Source organism: Polypterus senegalus, chromosome 9 (genome assembly GCF_016835505.1).
Source record: "Polypterus senegalus isolate Bchr_013 chromosome 9, ASM1683550v1, whole genome shotgun sequence".
Classification (NCBI taxonomy): Eukaryota; Metazoa; Chordata; class Cladistia; order Polypteriformes; family Polypteridae; genus Polypterus; species Polypterus senegalus.
The window spans coordinates 171,399,274-171,424,250 of NC_053162.1; the positions used below are offsets into that span (position 1 = coordinate 171,399,274).

Sequence of the window (24,977 nt, forward strand, 5' to 3'; positions counted from 1 at the left end):
TTATGTCTTGATAAGTAAATCCATAGGGAGCAGAGGTGTACTTTCTTTTTCACAACCCTCATTTCAGACTTGCCCATTGGTGGCAGTCATAGGTATAAAGATAACAAGACCAAGGGAGATCCTTAGAGGAACTGTTTTATTTAACAGTGTACAGATCATACATACACAGACTTCCACAGCCAGTATCCATACAATGGCTTTTCAAGGAAATATTTTTCATTAATAAAACACAGTATTGGCATCTGTTAGGTGTCAGGTTCTATTTAGTGTCATAGATGGCAGCTACATTTGTACGATGGAGTTTGGTTCCCAACAGCCACTGAAACCTCCCAGCATCCTCTCCACCTCTTTTGAGTGTGTCACTTTATGGCATAGGTGGGGTGTTATAGCAGATTTGCTAATAATGTTACGACTCATCTTTTTAGCTTCAGAGGATGGATGAATTTATCTCAACACTTGATGCATACCTCAGCTCTCTGGTGACTCTTCTGCACAAGGTCATGACAGCCAAGAGCTGAAGGTAGGTAGATGGGCTTGTAACAAAGTAGAGGTAAAATGGAAAGGGGGGGTGAGAACAGCTGGCAAAGATATGGCTGCAATCATAAGAAGGTATCTCCCTTTTTATTCCACTGCAACAAAACTTTTTACACAGCAGGAGGCACTAAAATGCAGCAGACTGATGACTGATATCAAGCAGTGTCTCCTGCTTCCTTGACATCAGTGTCTTCCTAAACTACTAATCATTTAAACTTGATATTTGCCCGACATGTGCTGGCGTCAATGGGCCCTGCCTCCTACCAACACATTCTGCGTCAACTTCACTGTGACTTCTTTGCCACACGTCCCATCTTGGTGCGCATGTTGCGAAGTAGGATGAGAGCCACTGTTGTCACCCCACACATCACCTCGGCCACCCAGAAGGCCGTCTCCCAGCTGTAATGCTTGGCAATGGTGCTGAATGGGAGTCCAGCAAGGAAGCCGCCCACTGCAGAGAGAGAGCAAACAAACTCTTTTAAAAACAGCACACCGCTCGCTGCTGGATCTCGACGTGCTGCTTACAGAGGCAGAGTCTGACACGGTCCATAGAAAGGACTTGGAGAAGTCTAGCAAATCCCTTCCATGAGCTCCAGCGTTTGCATACCTAGTGCAACTCAAGCAACGTTAATTTAATAATAGTAAAAAAACAAGTGTTTTGTAAGTTCTAAGCATATGACTGGATGACATGTGACTTGTGCAACATCAGTAACACAAGATGTTTTTCTTGGACTTTTTTGATGTTGTTTATTGTTGTGCAGTGTTGATTACTTTAGACATCTGTTATATCAGAAAGTTTGCTAATGAATGAATGAATATAGCACTTTTCTAACTACTCAAAGAGTTTTACATAGAGATCGGCGACACAGGGAACGAACTTTCTGTGAGATAGAATGGGATCTTTTTGTTACAACAGCTTGATTTTGTTTGCTCTGCTGCACTTTATAGTTCCGTTTGAATTTGTTTAAAAGATTAAGAGGACTCATTTATAGCTTACATCTCAGTTGTAGAAGATGGCTTTCTTATTGCTACATCAGCGTTTCTTTTTCAAGCTTTTTGACTTGTGGAGCAGCAGAAGAACTGGACGATTTTTACAAAACAATGAGGTGGATAATATCCATTCATTATCCAACCCGCTATATCCTAATTACAGGGTCACGGGGGTCTGCTGGAGCCAATCCCAGCCAACACAGGACGCAAGGCAGGAAACAAACCCCGGGCAGGGTGCCAGTCCACCGCAAGGCATGCACACACACCCACACACTAAGCACACACTAGGGACAATTTAGAATCGCCAATGCATCTAATCTGCATGTCTTTGGACTGTGGGAGATATCAAACCGGAGCACCCGGAGGAAACCCACAGAGACATGGGGAGAACATGCAAACTGCACGAAGGGAGGAACCAGGAAGCATCCAGATTTAGTACGATTCAATTGGAAGAGTGGGTCGGGGTCGGGGTCACGGTCTCTCCCTTGGAATTTCAAGTACTGTATCCAGATTATGTGTACATCTGTGTGAGGGACTAACAGGTGTTCCTGCCAGGATATATCCTGCTCCCTTACCTGGCCAGGAGGACATGGAACACGAAGGATGGTGATATTCCCCTGCCATGCCAGGGCAGAGGCACAAGATGATGTTGCAGCAGCATTTACATTGGGATTGGCACCCCAGCAACCTCAGAAGGACACTCTGATTGGGCTAGGGTACCTAAAACATTGGGACAGTGTGCGACTTCCTGCTATGGGTAGAATGTTCCCCTGTACACTGGGTGGAAGCATCCCATGCAGCAAGCCCCAATATGGATGCCACCAGGGCAGCATGGGAATCCCTGGGGGCCACCAGGGGGAGCTGTTGGGTATAATGGCACAAGAACCATTTGGGGTCCTGCCTGACCCGGAAGTCATTCCTGAAGGCAATAGATTAAGCACTGGAAGTACTCTTGAGTCTGGAGTTACTAGAATGCCCTCCACTTGACTGAAAAAGAGAGCTGGAGTCAGATGTGGAGGAGGGAGTGGAGCTGTAGAAAACAGAAAGAATGAATTGTACTGAATTGTAGAGTTGTGTGGATGGTACAGTTTAAATTAAAAAACACTTTAATTGAACTGGGACTGTTGTGGTGCAATTGTGTCTGGGTGTTATCGGTGTGGATACTGCCCTAATGGCCACTCCTGATACCAAGGACAGAACAGGACATACTTTTTTAATTCAGGATGTTATCAGAAAAGTGTTCACATTGCCTAAAAAACACAACCTGAGAATTTACTGATTTTTGCGGGCCAGCGGTTGGGAAACACTGTTTTAGACTACACTCCGTAGTCCTCCCTAAGTTGCTACTTGATACTATTTAAGTGGTCTCTTTAAAAAATTGCTACTGTCTATTTAAATGAAAGAAAAGATGTTGATACAGCCCCACCGCCCCGCATGAATTTGTATTATTAAAGAAGACTAATCATAATACAGGGTGAGTCAAAATGATGTTAACACTAATGGATTCTTTTTATCTCAACCACACCTTTCCAGGTCGATGGATAGGTCATGATGGACCATTGCCATTAAACTCCCCTGATTTGACACCCTGTGATTTCTGGTTTATGGGGTATAGTGAAGGAGCGAGAGTATAGCAGGAACATTTGTGATATCAATGACCTGAAGGACAGAATATGGACTCTGGTATCAGCTATTCCCCGCAAGATGGGTGTCTGGGCTTGAAATGGTACTGTTGCTCGTTGGTTTTTGTGTGTTGAACATGATGGTGAACAGGTTGAAACATTCCTGTAAATCATCTTGCACATATGAAGTATGTTTTATGAATAAATTATTTCTGCCATTCAAATGTTAACATAATTTTGACTCGCCCTGTAATATTCCTGTTCCTATGCAAATATTTTAATGATTTACACTCCGCTGGAGTTAGGTTATCCTGTATTGTACTGTCACAGGTCATAGGTTTAGGTTATTGATAAATTATGGTAGGGGTTAAGGCTTAATAATACAGGGTGGGTCAAAATTATGTTAACACTAATAGATTCTTTTTATCTCAACCACACCTTTACAGGTAGATGGATAGGTTGTGGTGGACCATTGCCATGGCCTTTACACTCCCCTGATTTGACACCCTGTGATTTCTAATTATGGGTATGGTGAAGGAGCACGCGTGTAGCAGGAACGTTTGTGATATCAATGACCTGAAGGACAGAATAAGGACTCTGGTATCATCTATTCCCCGCAAAATGTGTATCTGGGCTTTAAATGATACTGTTGCTCATTGGTTTTTGTGACTTGAACGAACAGGTCGAGACATTTCTGTAAATCATCTTGCACATATGAAGTATGTTTTGTGAATAAAGCGTTTCCGCCATTCAAATGTTAACATAATTTTGACTCACCCTGTATTTGTAGTGTTCTTTTATTATAAAAAATGCTTCCTGCGTTTATGTGGACTACCTCTAAGAATCTGGACAGCATGCTGCTAGTTTGACTGTGAATTTTAAACCTGTTCAGTATGAAGAAGGGTGGGCCATAGGTGTGTTTGTGTGCACAAGATAAATGCCCTTTAATAGGATATTACTCGTCTGCACCTGCTCGGGTCATCCAATAACCATACGCTGAAATATACACATTCAACAACTGGACAGAGCAACTTTTTAATTTTGTCCTCTCTGCATATACTGTGACCATTTAGTTAGACCTAAAAATAAAGTTAAATTTTCTCTATAACAATGATTAATAAAGCCACGTTGCAATTATTACATGTATAGTGCATTTTTTAAATTATTCAGTCCCTTTCACTTTTTTCACATTTTCATTTGTTGCATCCTTGTGCTAAAATTGTTAACATTTTTTCCCCACATCAAGCAACACTCAATACTCCAGAATGGCCAAGTGTAAACAAGCTTTTAGAATATTAATAATTTATCAAAAATAAACTGAAATATTCCATTGACACAGATATTCAGACCATTACCCAGTACTTCATTGAAGACCCTTTGCCAGCGATTCCAGCCTGGAGTCTTCTTGGGTCTAATGAGACAAGCTTTGCATTTGATTTTCTGCCATGTTTCGCTGCAGATCCTCTCAACCTCTGTCAGGTTGGATGGAGATTGTCGGTGAACAGCTTTTTTCAGGTCTCTCCAGAGATGTTCGATTGGGTTCAAGTCCAGGCTCTGGCTGGGCTTCTCCATGACATTCCCAGAGTTGTTCCTAATCCACTCCTTTATTGTCTTTATTCTTATATGGTCATTGTCCTTTTGGAAGTTGAACCTTATGTCCAGTCTCAAGACCAGAGTGTTGTAGAGCAGGTTTTCATTAAGGATATCTTTGTACTTTTCTCTTTTCAGTTTTCCCAGACTTGAGCCTCTTAAAATCAATCTCATGGTATGATCTTGACACCACAATGGTTCCCTGTTTTGAATGGTATTGCGCAGGTGATGACTCATTCCTGGTTTCCTCCAGACATAACACTAATCTTTGATTCATCAGACCAGATATTCTTGTTTTTCATAGTCTGAAAATCTTATAGGTGCTTTTTTTGCAGAGTACAAGTAGGTTTCCATGTGTCTTTAACTGAGGAGAGATTTCTGTCTGGCCACTCTGTCATAAAGCCCAGGTCGGTGGAATGTTGGAGTGATGGTTGTCCTTCTGACAGTTTCTGACATCTCAACACAGCTTCTTTAGAGTTTAGCCAGAGTAACCACTGGGTTCTTTTTCACCTCTTTTACTAAGGCCCTTCTCACACAATTGATTAATTTGGCTGGGTGACCAACTCTAGAAAGAGTCATGGTTGCTCCAGACATCTTCCATTTAAGAATGACACAGGCCACTGTGCCTTTGGGAACTTTTAATGCTGCCGAAATTTATTTACAGCCTTCCATAGATCTGTGGCCCAGGTTCTGTCTCTAAGCTCTGCGGGCAATTCCCTTGAAGTCATAGATCAATATCTGCTCAGCTGTATGTGCCTTTCCTAAACTGTGCAATCAACTGAATTGACCACAAGTGGACTTTAGACATCTCAATGATAACAAAATTGGATGCACCTGAGCCAAATATTCAGGCCCATTGCTATGACGCTTGAAATTTGGCTGAGCTGCATCCCATTATATCGATATGAGAAAATGTGTCCTTCTGGGGCAGTGAGTGTTGCTTGGGGAAAAATGAATTTAATGATTTTAGCACAAGGATGCAACAAAACAAAATGTGAAAGATTGAAGTGATATGAATACTGTTTAAATCCACTGTATATATCCAATGTGAGGTATTTTCTTATAGGACATTATTATGTATGTATGTTTCCGGACCAAAATGAATACTGTCCTTTGTGGCACCTCACGGTATTGTGTTTAAGTGTAATGCTTTCATGGGGGCAGATTTTATCCTGTCACAAAAGTGTAAAGGACTACCAGCAATTTACTTTAACAAAAATGCAAAATTGTGGGAAGTGATGCATTAGCAACATGGCTATATTCTGAAGAATAAAAAAATTGTATAGCCTTCATCCCTTTGTTGATGAGCAAAATGATGCAGCTATTATTTAATTGATTTCCATTAATTACCACTACACCACACTGCACAACGATAAATATCTGCTACTAGTCCAACTGATACAGAAAGATGCCATAACAGCAAAACAGACACATACTCACTACACACTACAATTTAATGCCATTAATATGATATTCTTAATTATTCATTTTGTAAATGTTTTATTAGAACAAGAAACAAATTCAAACAGAAAGCTTACCATTAGCCATCAAAGCCACAATGGCATGAGATGTTCCACAGAAGTTTGATGGAGCACTTTCATTGGCTATGACACCAAACAATGCAATTGGTCCATAACAAGAGAAACCAAATATGGCTCCCAGTGAAAGAATCCAAATCTGCAGAAGGGAAAATTTTAAAAGTAACAAGTCAACGAACATCAAGTCTCAATTTATTTAAAAGAAGCCTACCCACTGCACTATACAGCCTACAGTATGTAATAATAATTAGTACATCACTGTCATTTTTGTTTTAAATACAGAAGCGTATTAGGGCCACGGAGAAGAAAAAAAAATACGGACACAGTGAAGGGAAAAAAAAAAGTGTAGTGTATGTCGAGAATAAAGTCAACATGCCGAATTTATTCTCGACATTTCCACTTTAGTCTCGGCGCTTATGTCAAAATTAAACTCAACATGTTGACTTTATTCTCAACATTTCCACTTTAGTCTTGATGTTCATGTCGAGATTAAAGTGGATATGTTCACTTTAAAGTAGAACATTGTAAACTTCATCTTAAAATCAACGTTTAATTTACTAGATTTTCACAAACACCATCATAAGTTAATGTAGCACATTAAATGTTTTGTGTTAAGTGTTCCCCGACCCATGTTAACCGCTACGTGCTTCTTAAACTGACTTCTTCTTCCACTGAGAGGAGGCGCAGGCAGCAATCGCCACACAGAATACTTTCATTTTATGACATTCCTGCTCTCTGAACATTTAGAATGCTAAGATAAATACTTGATATCATTTTCATGATGAAATGCATTGAAGCATGTAGTAAATATGTGGCGGCACAGAGGCGTGGAGGTTGCGCTTCTGTCTCATAATAAGGGGTAACAGCAAGAATAAAGTAGTAATGTCGAGAATAAAGTGGAAATGTCGGCTTTAATCTCGACATAAACGGTGAGAATAAAATTGACATGTCAGTTTCTCCGTGGCCCTAACACGTTTCTGTATTTAAATGGTGAGTCAGACATGTTGTTTTTTTCTACATTTATACATAGTTTCAGCTTGCATTAAATACTTACATATAAAAGTTTTGAACATATCCTGTCAATATGAGAGACTATGTAAGCTTCAGGGCAAGGCCTTTTAAATCAGGAGAAAAGGAAAATATAAACTAACCAAGATGAACTACATGGAAATCAATAATCAAGATAACAAGGTCAGTGTACAAAACCAAAATGCCAGAGTCAAAAACCAGGATAAGCATAATAACTGAGCCAAAACATAAGCAAAAAGATGTGGGCCAAATGATCAGAAATAAAATTTTATAACCAGGTTGTACAAAAAATACTAGAGAGTCTTTAAGTTAAACTACACAAACTTAGACAAACCTGGAAGTGCACAAGGTTGACCTTTTATACCAGCTTGGTAAAATGTCACATGTCACATACTCCTGGCCATCCTGCCTAATAACAGCAAGAAACTGTCAAAACAACTGGTACAAAATGGTGATGCAGAAAAATGTGATTTAAATGTAAAAATATTAATGCATCATTATGTTAATAAATGTTTCAAGGTTTCAGTTGTATTTTGGTGTTATGGAACACATACTAGAAGAATAAAAAAAGCCAAATCATGACACTAATAAGGCCTCATGTGGAATACTTTCTACAGCTTTAGTCTCCATATTCCAAAAAAGACGTAGCAGCACTAGAGAAGGTCCAGAGAAGAATGACTAGTCTGATTCCAGGACTAACTAAAAAGTATGAGCTCTGAAAAGACTGAAGGAGTTTTTGGTTTAATCAAATGTAAATTAAGAGGTAACACGACTGATGTGTTTAAAATTTTGAAAGGAATTTGTAACAGTAGATTCCAGTTGTTAAAATTTAAAGTAAATTCTGCAATTCGATTTTGCACAAATGTTAAAAACAGTTTTTCTTCACGCAAACAACCACAGACACATAGAATAAAAGACCAAGTAGTGTGGTGGAGAGAAGGACTTAAGGAACCTTCAAATTTCAACTTCATGTTATTTTTTTACAATCTCTGTGAATAGGATGGATGAAGTTGTTGACCTGAATAGCCTGTTCTTGTTACAGTTCCTCTCATGTTCTAAAAAAAGTTTTCAAGTCTTCTACTCTTTAGAGCTTTTTCCGAATCTAACAAGCTGGACATAGCTGGAATGACAAAATGTGAGCCTTAGACAAGAAACATGCTTTGTGCCTGTTGTACCAGATATTCTTATTTGATTATACTTGTGTGGTGCTGGTTCCAACAAGTTAAACCACCATTAAAAGTGATAATTTTCTATAATATTTTGAGGTGTGCGTGGATGTTTCCGGGCAACTATTAGAGTCAAGAAAAAATATATTTTATAAGGAATATGTGCCTGATGCAAAATGTACTTGTCCACCCCAATAGATATGTAAAGCAGCTCTTCGTACTTCTGCACATAGCAACATTTTAGGGTACACTTGTGTCCTAATATAGTCAAGGAAGGTTAATGCCTTCCAAGAAAGGGAAAATAGAGAGAATGACAGAGAAAAGAAGATAAGAGAAGAAAGGGAACCTCTTGTTCTGATAGACCAGTGAGGAGAGAGACAGGATGCAGGACCAGAGCCCAGAGTGTAGACTCCTGCAGGAAATAAAGCAAACAGTGACAACTGGTCCCCACCACCAAATCAACAGATGACATTACAGAACTTCCAAAAAGGAGATATTGGGTCAGTTTGATATTACCTTGGATGCTTCTGGAGTGACTGTTACCCGGAAAAGATACATAGATATTGTCATCCCAGCCATCATAGACAGGAGGAGGCCATGCCGAGGATTGCCATGGGTGCGAAGGCCATACTATTTGTGATAAGACAAAAAAAAGGTAGCTTTGATAATGAGAAAATTAATTGAACTGAGGGAAGATTTACACAACTTTCAGCTATAAGTGCACCTAACCTCTAAAACCCTACCTTGGCCACAGCTCGGTCTGACAGGTACCCTGCTGCCAAGCTGCCTGCGAAGCCCCCAATTTCAAGAGCACTCATGTATGAGCTTCCTGAAACACAAAGGGGAAAAACCATAATGGAAGCAAGAGGAAAATCTGGGACAGTAAAAGTTATTGAAGTGGAAAAATGGAGGGGTGGGAAGGTGTAAGAAAAGAGACAGCAGAGAGCTGGGTAATTTGGAGTTTTTTGGGCCTGGATTTACACAGCTGTCCATGTATGCTACAGATAATGGGGCATGGCATAATTTAGGAAGGAATTATTTGAAGATTTTGAATTGGAAAAGGACTCAGATATGCTGCAGTTAAAATAACTGTAAGGTTCAACTTATTCTGTAGTCGGTGTTTGGGTAGCAAGTCCCAGTTTGCAGCAGGTGATGGAGGGAGAGTGAAAATTTGATCTTATTTGAGGGTGGTTGCTTGAGGCAGAGAACACATAGAGAAAGGGCAGTGATATGAAGCCTGGATAACAGTATGTGATATAACTCAGTTGAAGAGCAGGCCCATGGGAGAACTAAGCAGTAGAGAATGGGACCTGGAGTATGAGGACAATAGTTGTTTTGAAAATTGAGCAAAGCCTGATCAGTTACTAATCTAGAGTGAAACAGCAATTTATATAAACAAACTAGTAAAGCAATTCTTGCTTCCTCTGACATCTCAGCATTTAAAATAAGGACCTAGAATACAGGATTGAAGGAAAGTTGAGTTTGAAGTCTTTTAAGCACCACAGACCCTTTAAGTGGTAGGTAGGATTGTAGATCCAGCTGTATGATGGGTAATGTAGCCGAGAGTGAAGGGTCCAAGTATTCTTCTGATACAAAGGATTATGTGGGGAGGTGGAGAACATTTAAGGATAGTGTCCAAGCATGAGGTTTGATACTGTAAGAGTCCAACTAAGCTACAAAATATTTGGTGGGGAATCCATATATGCTGCAGGTAGAGGGTAGCAGGGTCCATTCTGAAATGATGCAGATCATACACATTTTCTAAGTGAATACATTTGTGAAAGTGGAGGTATTTGACAAGGAGTCAAGAGGGCAACAGGTAAATGTCACTTGAGGATGACAAACGGTGTCAGGGTACACATATGGTAGTGGGAAAATATGGTTTATATACAGTGGTGTGAAAAACTATTTGCCCCCTTCCTGATTTCTTATTCTTTTGCATGTTTGTCACACAAAATGTTTCTGATCATCAAACACATTTAACCATTAGTCAAATATAACACAAGTAAACACAAAATGCAGTTTTTAAATGAAATTTAGGGAGAAAAAATCCAAACCTACATGGCCCTGTGTGAAAAGTAATTGCCCCTGAACCTAATAACTGGTTGGGCCACCCTTAGCAGCAATAACTGCAATCAAGATAACTTGCAATGAGTCTTTTACAGCGCTCTGGAGGAATTTTGGCCCACTCATCTTTGCAGAATTGTTGTAATTCAGCTTTATTTGAGGGTTTTCTAGCATGAACCGCCTTTTTAAGGTCATGCCATAGCATCTCAATTGGATTCAGGTCAGGACTTTGACTAGGCCACTCCAAAGTCTTCATTTTGTTTTTCTTCAGCCATTCAGAGGTGGATTTGCTGGTGTGTTTTGGGTCATTGTCCTGTTGCAGCACCCAAGATCGCTTCAGCTTGAGTTGATGAACAGATGGCCGGACATTCTCCTTCAGGATTTTTAGGTAGACAGTAGAATTCATGGTTATCTATCACAGCAAGCCTTCCAGGTCCTGAAGCAGCAAAACAACCCCAGACCATCACACTACCACCACCATATTTTACTGTTGGTATGATGTTCTTTTCTGAAATGCTGTGTTCCTTTTACGCCAGATGTAACGGGACATTTGCCTTCCAAAAGTTCAACTTTTGTCTCATCAGTCCACAAGGTATTTTCCCAAAAGTCTTGGCAATCATTGAGATGTTTCTTAGCAAAATTGAGACGAGCCCTAATGTTCTTTTTGCTTAACAGTGGTTTGCGTCTTGGAAATCTGCCATGCAGGCCGTTTTGCCCAGTCTCTTTCTTATGGTGGAGTCGTGAACACTGACCTTAATTGAGGCAAGTGAGGCCTGCAGTTCTTTAGACGTTGTCCTGGGGTCTTTGTGACCTCTCGGATGAGTCGTCTCTCTGCTCTTGGGGTAATTTTGGTCGGCCGGCCACTCCTGGGAAGGTTCACCACTGTTCCATGTTTTTGCCATTTGTGGATAATGGCTCTCACTGTGGTTCGCTGGAGTCCCAAAGCTTTAGAAATGGCTTTATAACCTTTACCAGACTGATAGATCTCAATTACTTCTGTTCTCATTTGTTCCTGAATTTCTTTGGATCTTGGCATGATGTCTAGCTTTTGAGGTGCTTTTGGTCTACTTCTCTGTGTCAGGCAGCTCCTATTTAAGTGATTTCTTGATTGAAACAGGTGTGGCAGTAATCAGGCCTGGGGGTGGCTACGGAAATTGAACTCAGGTGTGATACACCACAGTTAGGTTATTTTTAACAAGGGGCAATTACTTTTTCACACAGGGCCATGTAGGTTTGGATTTTTTCTCCTAAATAATAAAACCATCATTTAAAAACTGCATTTTGTGTTTACTTGTGTTATATTTGACTAATGGTTAAATGTGTTTGATGATCAGAAACATTTTGTGTGATGCAAAAGTAAGAAATCCAGTTTTTCACACCACTGTAGGTGGCAATTGTTTACCAAAAGTGAAAGAGTTTGTTTTTGCAGTGGTGTATATGTGGGCAGGCTCAGGTATACTGAAAGTGCAAAGGCTTGGATAGATTATCTTTATATACTACAGGTGAACAGATGTGAGGACAGTGGCCAGGTATGCCTGAAGACAAGGGGATGTGGCCCGATTGAGATATACTATAGCTGAAGGGACAATAAACTTTAGGCATATGACAGACAAAAGGAAGTAGGAAAGTCAGACATTCTGTAGCTAAAAAGGTTTGATTGCAGTCAGGTATGCTGTTAAGTCAATGCTTCTCAACATGCAGGTCACCAACAAAACCCTCCCCACTGAGCTCTTTGACGGCTGTAAGTGACAGGAGTTGAGCTGACAGGGTTTCAGGATGGTGGATCAATTACAGTAACTGAGACAGAAATAACAATTAGGAATGGGACAAGTGAAAGCCAAGTGAATGTTTGGGATGGGGGTGATACTATATATATAGGTTTGGATATCAGGCGTAATGCAAGCAAAGGAACACAAGTGGGGTTTTCAAAGAGACTTAATTTAATGACTGGAGAATGTTGCTGGGTTTAGGATTGCTGTAGGAGAATTGGGGGGGAAAGAGTGCATTCGGGTAAAATGAAGAAGGTGAAAATCTACCCATTAGAGTAGTCTGGCCCTTCTCCTGGATGAGGAATAGTTGTCCCCAGTCAGTGCAGACAGTCTTCACTCCAAAAACGACGAGATATCCGAAGGAAAGCACCCAGAGGTATGGGGAGGACAAGAACTCCTTTAATGTGCTCTCATTTGAATCAGAAGATCCTGAGGACAAGAGAGAGAGAGAGAGAGAGAGAGAGAGAAAAGAGAAACATGGAAAGAGAATGAGCAAGCAGCAACTAACAGAAAGTCAGTTTGGAAGTAGAAACCACTTTTGTTTTGTTTCTTTGCAAGATGTAACTGCCCAGTGCAAATGCCATGGCCAGAAATTGTAGCAGAAAAAAATTTCAGACATTCTCTAGTCTACATGCAAATACAAGTGCGCCCCCTGGGCCCAGCATTGGAGTTTCTTATTAACTAACAGTTGTTTTTTAGATGTCTGGACAACGTGTTCTCTGGGCAGAGTGCAATGAACCCCCCTGACTGGGAGACCGTATGCCCCCACCCCCACCTAATTCCTTTAGCTAATACCTTCGTGTCAAGCTCTATGAGATGACTGGTTTGCTGCCAGTTGCACACAATTCATAAAAGCCTTGTGTGAAGTCAGCAGTAAAACACAAGCACTCAAGGAGAGAGGCACACAGTCAGATCTTTGCCAAACAGAGATGAGGCAGGTGGGAGCTTTATGAAGTGTATCAGTCAAATGACAACAAAACAAAAAAACATTTCTCCACGTATAAGTACAAAACAAAAGCAGGTGGTTGTTTGGGTTGCTCACCTGCCTTGCCTTTCTTCACCACTTTGTCAAGGTTAGGCAACCCAACATCGGCAGGCTCATTCTTGATGACCAGTAGGCAGAGGAAGGCAGTGCCAGCGCAGATCAAGCCCGACATGGATAATGTGCTCCTCCAGCTGTAGCTCATGGTAGCTACGGTCGCGATGATCGGGCCAAGCCCCCCTGCCAGGTTCATACTACAGGACAAAACTGCCCACCAGGTTCCAAACTGGGATGGTTCAAACCACTACAGCAGAAAAAGAAGAGAGTCTGTGCACCCTTACAAAGCAAGTAAAAATAGAAAACAGCTTTAACAAACTCCCCTGCCATAAAAAAAATAGTGGCACCACAAAGATAACAAATAAAACAGTAAAAAGTACAACATCCATCAAGACTGGGGGTTTGCAAGCTAAAAAATATTAGAAAATTAATTCTGGGGGTTGCCAGACATGACACAAACTGTCAGAGTTTGGACACTTGTGAAATTACACATAAGAAATGCTAAATCCTTGCACCCTTCTAGCAAGTAGTCTTATATCCTCATACTGTACATGAAATAGTATCATAAGAGATTTTCCTTTTCTCAGCTGCAAAGAATACTGAATTAACACCAGTGACCCACAGTCCTAACCCCCAAACCTGCTACACTACATCATGTACTGAAAAGTCTTTACGTTGCTATAAATACACCAAATGCAATTCAAGTCCTCAGCCTCAATACCACCAACAAATGGGAATGCTACTATGTATGTGCACATGTGCAAGGGACCTCCGTGAAGTTAAGTATTTAAGGAACTGGTAGTGGGTGAGGGGGGTAGGTTGGGATCTGTGGTGGATCACTTGAAGGTCATCCAAATACGGAGACTGCAGTATCCTTCATGCAAGGCGAAGGTGGCTTAGAATTTTTTTTTTTTTTTTTTACTTTTTAGCAGCTCTTTGCTTACAGTCAAATTAAAAAGTTTGGGAAACCCTCCCAGCCTACATAATAATTGACTCTACTTTCAACAAAAAACATAAGTATGGTATGTCTTTCATTTCCTAGGAACATCCGAGTACTGGGGTGTTTTCTGAACAAAGATTTTTAGTGAAGCAGTATTTAGTTGTATGACATAATATCAAATGTGAAAAACTGGCTATGCAAAATTTTGGGTCCCCTTGTAATTTTGCTGATTTGAATGCATGTAACTGCTCAATGCCAATTACTTGCACCACCAAACTGTTTGGATTAGCTCGTTAAGCCTTGAATTTCATAGACAGATGTGTCCAATCATGGTATTTAAGGTTTCTTAATTAGTGACCAGTTTTTGCTGCTGATTACTTCTTTTAATTGACTCAGGTCCCATAGTTGTTTCTTTTTCTTTAATTAGTAGCCAAAAAATAATGGAGACACAAAACAAGCCACCACATGACCAGCTCCCCATGTGCCCATTACACAATATCTGAAATTAAAGAGAGGTGATGGTCCTGGTAAGGTTGATCTCTCAGGTCACCAAAACATTTTGACATTGGTGGTCTTAGAAAGAACAGAAAAACAACAGTTTTTAAAATGTGTGCTGTGGAAGAATGAGAGCAGCAACAAGCCATGGAATTAAATAACGGGTTTAATTAACAGCACGAATTGGCTTCTCATTAAGAAAGTGACTGGAGTGAAATTGGTTGGCGTTTGAAGCCCCAGTTTAGCTGGTCATCTTTTGGCTTGTTTCATGCCTCATTTCTGCTTGGCTGTCATTTAATAAAGAAAGGAATCAATTCAGAGGGGTGAACTCTTCTAACAGGGCTTTTAAGGTGATGGGGAAAAGTTAATTAGCAGTGAAAACTTGTCACCGATTAGGAAAAGGGGCAGAATGAAAACCTGCAGCCACTGCGGCCCTCCAGGCATGGAGTTTGCCACCCTTGGTTTAGGGGAAGGCTACAAAAAGCTATCTCAGAGGTATAGACTGTCCGTTTCTACTGTAAGGAATGGAATCAGGTAATGGAAGGCCACAGGCACAGTTGCTGTTAAACCCAGCAGGTCTGGCAGGCCAAGAAAAATACAGGAGTGTCATATGTGCAGGATTGTGAGAATGGTTACAGACAATCCACAGATCACCTCCAAAGACCTGCAAGAACATCTCGCTGCAGATGGTGTATCTGTACATCGTTCTACAATTCACCGCAATTTGCACAAAGAACATCTGTATGGCAGGGTGATGAGAAAGAAGCCCTTTCTGCACTCGCGCCACAAACAGAGCTGCTTGCTGTATGCAAATGCTCATTTAGACAAGCCAGATTCATTTTGGAACAAAGTGCTTTGGACTGATGAGACAAAAATTGAGTTATTTTGTTAAAACAAAAAGTGCTTTGCATGGCGGAAGAAGAACACCGCATTCCAAGAGAAACACCAGCTACCTCCTGTCACATTTGGTGAAAGGTTCCATAATGCTGTGGGGCTGTGTGGCTAGTTCAGGGACTGGGGTCCTTGTTAACGTCGAGGGCCAAATAAATTCAACCCACTATCAACAAATTCTTCAGGGTAATGTTTAAGTGTCAGTTACAAAGTTGAAGTTATGCAGGGGTTGGATATTCCAACAAGACAATGACACAAAACACAGTCCGTAATCTACAAAGGCATTCATACAGAGGGAGAAGTACAATGTTCTGGAATGGCCGTCACAGTCCCCTGACTTGAATATCATCGAACATCTATGGGATGATTTGAAACAGGCTCTCCATGCCCGGCAGCCATCAAATTGAACTGAACTGGAGAGATTTTGTATTGAAGAATGGTCAGAAATACCTCCATCCAGAATCCAGACACTCATCAAAGGCTATAGGAGGCGTCTAGAGGCTGTTATATTTGTAAAAGGAGGCTCAACTAAGTATTGATGTCATATCTCTGTTAGAGTGCCTAAGTATATGCACCTGTCTAATTTTGTTATGATGCATATTGCATATTTTCTGTTAATTCAATAAACTTAATGTCAGTGCTGAAATCCTACTGTTTCCATAAGGCATGTCAGATATTAAAAGGAAGTTGTTACTTTGAAAGGTCAGCCAAAGAGAAACAAAAATCCAAAGAATTAAGAGGGGTTCCCAGACTTTTTCATATGTCTATATATGTTAGCAAGGACCCAGTGTGCTGAACTTGTAAGACTGACAAAACCAAGGCATTCCTTACCTTGCGTAGGACCTTCCCACAGGGAGGCCAGCCCAGACCTTGCCCCAGACCATTGATGAACCAGAGAACAGCAAACACAGCCACAGTGGAGGACCAGGAAAAGACCACATTGATGATACCCACAAGGAAGAGGCCCAGTGAAAAGAGCCAACGGGCGCTGATCTGGTCTGAAAGGACCCCACTAATAAACTTGCTAATGGCATAGGCCGCTGACTGGCTGCTGGTGATGAGGCCTGTGAAAAATAAGAAAATTGTTACTGTTTTTGCCATCAGTAAGAAGTTTTTCCTTTCTGTCTTTTAATTTCCACATAACGCAAGTTCTTCAACTAAGGGAAAGAGGCATTCTGATGAGCAGGATATCAGGCACTGATAGATGTCAATGTGCCGTCCCCAAACAAAAAACTTGGTGCAGACCACCTAATGAGCCTTTAAGAAAATAGACAGGAAAGTGAAAACAAAAGAACAAACAGGTACTGGATGGCATCACAGTAATGGATTCTCACTTCACCCTTATCCAAGTTAGAGAAACCTGGTTAACGGATGTAGATTTCTCCGTGAATAACTTGATTATTTGACATGTTTGTTGCACTCCGTTTGTCTGCTTAACTTCGTACACACTGTCAGCAGCCATATATGACAGTGGAAGAATCCACAAGATAAATTATGTGACAAAAATGCTTGGGCGATTGAAATATTCCTTCTCCTGGTTGAAATTCTCTCTCTTAGTATTTCAGAAATGGCTAAATTTACGTTGATGACGTGAATATATAGTGCTAAGCTCAGCAGCACAATCTCAAGAGCCGTATGATAACTTGTAAAAAGTTAACATGCAGTAAGTAGTTTGATTACTTTTTAAAATAATGAGAATCCTTATGCAATACCTGTCTTACTGAAGTATTAATATCTGTGTTATTATTATCCCAGCAGCACTGAGTAGAAGGCAAGAAGCACATGTTCCAGTGCGCCGCTCCTTTGCAGGCCTCAATTGCACAGCCAAGCAGAAAAGTGTGTACTGTGTACAATCCGGTAGCAGACACATATTAATAAATTATCAGATTTGCTAAATGTATTTATAAAACACAAGATAAAAATATTACAGACTTAATGCTTGTGTTTGGATTCACAGGATTTACACTCTTTTTCTCCGCAGTTTAATGATTTCGGAGCGTTTTTCCAAAGGAGATCTCCTTAATATTACTTCTGCATTTTTAAGAAGCTAGTTTTCTGCCACCTAGTCCTGGTTATGTGTGAATGTAAGTACACTGATGGACTATTCAGAGTGAGTCCAGGGATATGTCTCACTAGACAATGCCCTTCATTGGAAGCATGCAACTGACCGTCTCTGTTTCGCTAAGATTATGAAAATGAAGGCTATGACTGAAAACTACTGGAAATGTCATCTAATGTGACATGGTCTTCACTAAACATAAAACCAGAAGTAGACTAAGAGGATAAGGGCAAATCAACTCGCTGACAAATAAGCAATAAAGTGCTGATTGGTTCCTCATCAAATGAGAAAGTAAGCTTTCACAATGAATAATGAACCTTACTAAATGAGTCTTTAAATCCTCTCATTAGCACTTAATGAATAACAAATATACAGGAGAAAGTTGGGTGAAATGACACCTTTTATTGGCTAACTAAATACAGTAGATTACAAATGCAAGCTTTCGAGGCAGCTAAGGCCCCTTCATTAGGCAAGGTGTAACAAAGAAACTAAAAAATACTTGCTCTTATATTGGAACAGCAAAGTGATTTTTTTTCTTTTCATCTTAACAACCTTTTTGTTCAAATGTTAGCAAAATGAATACAGCAGAGATGAATTAACCTTACAGGACTTTCTTTAGTGATGGTTATCTTATCATTGTTCTCTTCTTTCAGGGTTAATTCATCTCAGCTCTATTCATTTTGCTAACATTTGAACAAAAAGGTTGTTAAGATGAAAAGAAAAAAATCACTTTGCTGTTCCAATATAAGCTCGAGCATTTTTCAGTTTCTTTGTTACACCTTGCCTGATGAAGGGACCTTAGCTGCCTCGAAAGCTTGCATTTGTAATCTATTTAGTTAGCCAATAAAAGGTGTCATTTCACCCAACTTTCTCCTGTATCAATCTATGGCTAACACGTACAACACTGTACTGCTATGAATAACAAATATAGGCTTGCTACACAAATTCTTCAACATCACTGTCTACATACGCACTTAAGAAATTCAGTTATGGTCTCCACCACCTACTTTTCTGAGTCTACACATTGGCTGCTCCCCCAAAAAACATTCCCTCAACTACACACAAAACTAAACTCTTCCTCAAATTAACCACCACCCATATTAACCCCCGTCCAATTAAAATGTGATACACATACAGGGTGGTCCAGATCTAATTATGCAGATCCAGATGGCCTCGATGACTTTGATTTATACAGGGAGAATTCCAGTTCGGCGCGAAGATGATTCTTCATGCCGTCAGTTCGCACACTTCTTAATGGTCTGGGATTTTTCGGGTGATTTTCTATGTAATAAACTTAATAAGTTATAGCGTAATGAGAATTGCATAATTAGATCTGGACCACCCTATACTCTCCCCATTACACAATAATTTTAATCACTAATTACATACATGATTATTAATTCAGTAGACACCTTTACCCAAGGTAAATTACAAAAACCAAAAAATCGTGAGTGGTCTACCCTCGACTTTCTCTTATACTCAGATATAGGGATGGATATTTGAGGAGTAAACCGCAAGACAATGATTATATTTTTATATTTATGTACATTAAAGAACCATCAACAACAAATCAAATTAATAATATATCGAATAATTATTATAAAAGTAATTGAATAAATCAGACTCTGCAGCTGCATGAATAAAAAAGTACCACTTCCGGTTAGCGTAAATAGCTCAAAAGTTAAAAGAAATCAACATTTTGTGCCCAATACTTGTATGCAAAATTCAGTTGACTTAAGTGAAAGCATGCTCAGGTTATCGTGTGTACATACACAGACATAATTGCAAAAATGGTATTTTCGGACTCAGGGAAGTTTACAACGTTGAGATTTATCAAAATCTCAAGGTTGAAGTTTTGGACGATTACAATACTTTCCCTATACTTCGTATACGAAGAAAGTAAAAAGCTGCTCTACATTTAACACTTCGATAGATGTGTGCATACACACAGCCACCAGTTGAAACTTGTTTAAACAAGACACACATAACTCATACATTACACTGCCCCATCTCCCCAATCAATACTATTGATACACTAAATTCCCAATAACCCCATTACCTACACACATACTCACAATTACTTTGACCATCACACTGCAGTAACCTACTTACCTCCTCAAAGTCTTGATTACATACACAATTGGTTACTTAATTACCTTCCCCACTCTACGCATTCTGTTCTCGTAACTCACATTTCCTTTTCTCCATAACTTCTTTTCACAGACACACCTCAAGTTAATGTTGACAATATAGATGTGCACATAAACTCATATTTCTTTGCCAGTTATCTCATCTAAACACAAAGACTCTGTAAGTCTTCCATACACACGCTCATTATTATCCTGTCCATTCTGCACAAAATCCTCCTCCATATTTCACATTTTGTGTTCTTAACTATGCCCAAACACCACCTGATACACACTGCTAGTCACCTCAAATATACACACTCCCCATTACTCAAATAAGTCCAATTCCCCTCCTAACGACGTACACAGTCGGTTTCTCTCCCAATACTTACATTCCCCCACTTACCCTCACCTTTAGGTGTACACACTTGCTTCACTCCCACAGTTTCTCCTATTACACCCACTAAAACTTAGTTCTGGCAAGACACACAAATACTCAACTACCCACCCTTCCCAATTAAACACACATATACACCTGTATCCCAAATCCAGCTTAGCACACACCCCAGTCTAAATGGTGCTCCTGTAAACAGAAAAATAAAATGAGTGTAGAAGCCTTGGGCTGGGCCACACAGTCATGATGTGCAGCCTGAAGCATAGTCACCTAAGTCATCCTTGTCCAGATGTATCTCCTCCATAACTGAGGGCATGACAAAGGAAAATGTCTTCCTGTTGAAGTAGTAGAGAGTGTAGCCCACAAACATGGCCATGAAAATGGTTGTGCGGTAGTAGCCATAGCTGCTTGTCGCCATTGTTTCTCAGTGCAGGGAGTGGATTAGTCCAAGAATGAATTAGATGAGAAGGCTCTGTTCCAGGCTGCCTTGTACGTGCAATCAGAGTGCAGGGAAACAGAGGGCAACGGTCAATGTTGGTATCTGCAGATCTGGGTGCTGTTGTTGCTCATGTCTACTTCCAGTATGTGGCTGACTCTGCGCTTCTCTTTGGTTGTTTGATCTCAGCACTCTCTCTTTTCTCTGTACTCCTGTTAATGATTGACTCACAACTGAGACGATCCAATCTGCAAACAGTGAATTTATCAGTTAGTATGGGTGTGGGGGGGTACCTCTTTACCTGTAAGTCACCTCAGTTATAAAGGACTAATCCCAATCCTAACCTAAGCAATAAAGTAAATTGAAGACACAAATATGTGCCCCTCCAAAACACATTTACTTGCACTTAACAATGTTTAATCCCGCAGGTCACCACAAGCAGGTGGTCAAAAAAAAAGGCCAGCCACCAAAGCAAACACAGGCATTTCCATTGAGTGTCACATACATTTGCAATTGAGGATCAAACTACAAGTAAGAAGTGATGGAATCTGCTGACAGGGATGATCTAAAAACGTTTAAACGAAATGCATGCACGATTAAATGCATAAAGCCGCTGCCATATAATATAAATGTAGAGCTATCCACCGGAGTGGCATACTGGGCCGGCGGAGGTCTTTTATGGGGTTGTCAATTAACCTCTCTGGGTTCTGCCTTGACAGAGCAGGACAAACGACTGCATCAGAAAACTTACAAAGTTTATAAAAATCTCAGATTCCAAACGACAAATAAAAACTCCCGAGTACCGTTTCTGCAGGTTTTACGCCTGCAACTCCCGTCCCAGCTGATTTAAAACCGGATCCCTGGCGTTGCTCATCTGTCAACTGTTCTTACTGCCTCTCGTTATTTCCAGCTCCCTCTGTCTTCTCCCCCGTGCGTGGCTCAATCTGGAAGTCCCGCCTTCTACCGGAAGTCAGTGAGCGCGCACAAGGTAGAACGCGTCTGTAGTGGCGAGGGCTGTTGCAGGTCTAACTCCGAAGAAGGCACGTTGGTGTTGCAGCTAACGACGACACAATTGGTTTCAAACGCTGCCCGTGTCAATGTGTTTTTGCCGTGTGTTTATTTCTCGTGTGCACGTGGGTTTAGTTAAGTTTCTTCACATATGTCAGGTTACTTATGAATAAGCGAGTCCCGCGAGAACACTGAGGCGTCACGAAGGTTAGTTTCGAACTCGGCCGTGTTGGACCCATGGTTCGACAAAGTAAGTTAAAGCGTTATGTGAATGGCAATAGAGTTAAGCTTATTAATAGGAAAAAACATGCTTTTGCTGCAGATGTAATACGTTAACTGTCACATAATGTAGATAAAATACGTATAAATGAGATGAGAGTGAAGGTGGAGATCGCTCAAGTGTACAGCCCTGCTGGACAAAAATCGACTCGTCCATCGCGATCTTGCCTGTGTTCGCTTTGATAACTGTTCATTTTTATTCCGTAACTTACAGAGTCAGAGCCGGCCTTAGGGGTGTGCGGGGGCTCCTCGGGCTGGTTACGTCAAACACCGTTACCGGTATGTGCGAATTTAATAAAAAGTAATGTTAACATACACCGGATTTTCTCATTACAGTATTCAGCTAAATTTCTTGTAAGATAACACGCGGACTTTGTCAAAATATAACGATTTAATCTATTTAAAAAGTGCAATTCATAATTTATGACAATGCCACGACAGTGCAAAATACAATGCGGTGTCATTCGGAAATTAGCAGGGTCTCTTCTTGAAAAGTTCCGAAATTGCAAGTACACTCTGAGTCTCAATATGCAGGATGTCACAGTCATAACTCACGTTGGTGTCATGTCAGCCGGTTATCATTAGCGATACATGTTTTTGTGCATTAATATTCGGACTTGTTTATGGCCTACAAATAAAATGTGAGCTTCAGTGTTTCGACAGGAGTGTGAAATTAACGTACAGGCATCATCATGAAATCTCTTACTGATTTCCAGGTTCAGAGACAAAAATCCACTTTTCTTGCCTTTCGATTGGAAAAGTCGTTGATGACATCTTCAACGACTAATGGGCTATACCTATTTTAGGAATGGATTATACTGGTGACCCTTTTCTGGTGATGAAGGTGGACCATGGAATGTTTTTCAAGATGTACATATGGAATTTGACCCCGAAGAAAGATTTTAAAAGGGTTCCTCTAATATATGAGAATGAGATGCATCTACAGTATGTTTGTTTCCTGCCTTGCACCCTGTGTAGGCTGGGATTGGCTCCAGCAGACCTCCATGATCCAGTAGTTAGGATATAGTGGGTTGAAAACTGGATATATATATATATATATATATATATATATATATATATACACTGGAGAATATAACTTGACAAATCCGTTCGAACGTGACACGTGGACTTGTAAAGCGGGGTCCCCTTAGGTGTGGGGCGGTTGCCCCACTTGCCACCCCCCAAATGCTGCACTTGTACAGAGTTAAAAATATGAAATTAAAGTTTTACTGTACTAGGAATTGGAAATTCGCTATCGCAGGCCTTACATTTAGTGTTATGGGCGGTTAGAGAAAGTGTCATATGGAGTATTATGTGGAGCCATTTTAGACAATTGTCAGTCTTAAGCATTCATATACTAAATAGTGAGTTTATTTGGTATATTTAAAGTGCATAGCACGGAAGCTTATATGCTCTATTGAAATGTGTTGTAACAACACGCGGGTGCAAGAGATTGAGCGATGGAATTCACCTCTTAACGCCAATTACTGATGAGTGGCCCTAAAAAAGGACAGTTGGCATCTTCAGCTGAGCCATGCACTCCTAGCTGATTGTCCCTTCATGCACGCTGTCCAGCTTCACCTCCCTTGAGATCAAAGGCAACATGGATGCTACCCCCCCAGTCCGCTGGCACATGAGGGGCTTGTCCCTCATAGGTCCGGGCCCAGAACTTGTTATAGCATAGTTTTTTTGAATTTCGTGCATTACATAGTAACGTACACATTTTATACTGTACAGTATACAATTTTGGTCAAGTTGCTGAGGGCCACAGCTTTGTAATACATAGAAAAATAGTATACTATTTTTTGTTGTCAGATTTTCCATTCAGTTGAATTAATTTTTTCATGTACATTATTGGCAGAATCAAATGTATGTGTTTGTATTGTTTTGGGAAAACATTTTTTTTCACTTATCTTTTCATTTAAATTAGAGATAATACTTTTACCTTTTTTAAATACCTTTACCTCATGGAGGAAATCTGCAGGATAACAGCAAAAATATACATATAACGAGAAGTAGCATACACTTATGTAAACAAGGTACAAATACACAAGTAACACATATCTATATTAATAAAATGTATTTACCAAGTGTGAAGTGATTAGATTTGCACATACTTATCATTTAATGTATTTATTTACTGAATGTAATGTGATTAGAGTTGCACACACCAATTACAATTTCATGGTACAGGATGTCAATCATTGGCATAGTATACACATGCTGTTCTAGTCGGTTAAGATGTCCGCTCTATCAACTCAGCATTCACTACACAGGGAACAATACCACATTGTCCCAGAGGTGACTCATTATAGAGCCTGATGTCCGAAATGACCTCAGATAGCTCCATGGAGAATCCCAGTTGTTTTGGGGTGTTACAGTATGTGCCGTCTTGTTTAGCCAAGACCATGTACAGGGCAGGAGACTTGCTGGAGAGGATGGCATATGTCTTGCACTGGATGTTAAATAATTTTTTTAACCATAATTGCATACTGTTTTAATCTCTGTCTTGTATTTTGTTGCAGTGTGTCTTTTGAATGACCGGTGACCCTTCCAGTGTGGTTTTTCTTAGCATTCATCTACCCTGAAAAAATTAAATCACCAAAGAGCAAAACCTCAGGGTAGTTGAGGTAATTTGGTATTTATTACATTGTAATTCCGTCTCATATAAAAACCAGTGATCCAAAGATTTCCTTCTCCAATGTTAACTGGATAAACCAATTTCTCATATATTCATAAATTTCACATTACAATGAAAAAATCCTGAGACGAGACTTTTTAGCCTGTGATACGACATGAGTTTTTCAGGACACTCTGAGACGACACCGGGGTCCAGAAATGAAAGACAAAGAGTACATGACAAAGTAGAACATTGTAAAGAATTCAAAAACGTTGTTGCGATACACATGCAGGGCAGGTTAGAGATAACGGAAGTACAAAAATTCAAAAGTCTCAAAAAACGATAGTGAAGATCGCATTAGCGCAAACAAACAAATTATTACTCG

At 40.2% G+C, this 24,977-nt stretch overlaps 1 protein-coding gene across 3 annotated transcripts; it reads right to left on the reverse strand.

Annotated features, from left to right (window-relative positions):
• Positions 1-117: 117 nt before the first annotated feature.
• Positions 118-21,641, reverse strand: slc37a4a (solute carrier family 37 member 4a). 3 transcript variants are annotated; one of them, XM_039764244.1, is made up of 11 exons: positions 21,489-21,641; positions 20,520-20,933; positions 16,502-16,734; positions 13,348-13,591; positions 12,573-12,734; positions 9,213-9,298; positions 8,986-9,099; positions 8,816-8,881; positions 6,275-6,413; positions 792-985; positions 118-749 (listed from the first exon to the last, which is right to left on the reverse strand). In XM_039764244.1, exons 2-10 carry the CDS (start codon positions 20,665-20,667, stop codon positions 819-821), a joined length of 1,359 nt encoding a protein of 452 aa, XP_039620178.1. In that variant the 5' UTR covers positions 20,668-20,933; positions 21,489-21,641; the 3' UTR covers positions 118-749; positions 792-818. The 3 variants fall into 3 exon arrangements, with proteins under 3 accessions (XP_039620178.1, XP_039620177.1, XP_039620179.1); XM_039764243.1 differs by having other exon boundaries at positions 118-985; positions 21,489-21,640; XM_039764245.1 differs by lacking the exon at positions 8,816-8,881 and having other exon boundaries at positions 118-985; positions 21,489-21,638.
• Positions 21,642-24,977: the final 3,336 nt, after the last annotated feature.

What these genes read in the sequence shown, in the direction of transcription:
- slc37a4a (XM_039764244.1), bottom strand. Translation starts at nt 20,667, where the DNA reads ATGGCGACAAGCAGCTATGGCTACTACCGCACAACCATTTTCATGGCC. An exon ending in TCTGGACAAGGATGACTTAG is followed by an intron (nt 16,735 to 20,519) that starts GTGACTATGCTT and finishes TATTTTTCACAG; the next exon opens with GCCTCATCACCAGCAGCCAG. An exon ending in TCACTCCAGAAGCATCCAAG is followed by an intron (nt 8,882 to 8,985) that starts GTAATATCAAAC and finishes TATTTCCTGCAG; the next exon opens with GAGTCTACACTCTGGGCTCT.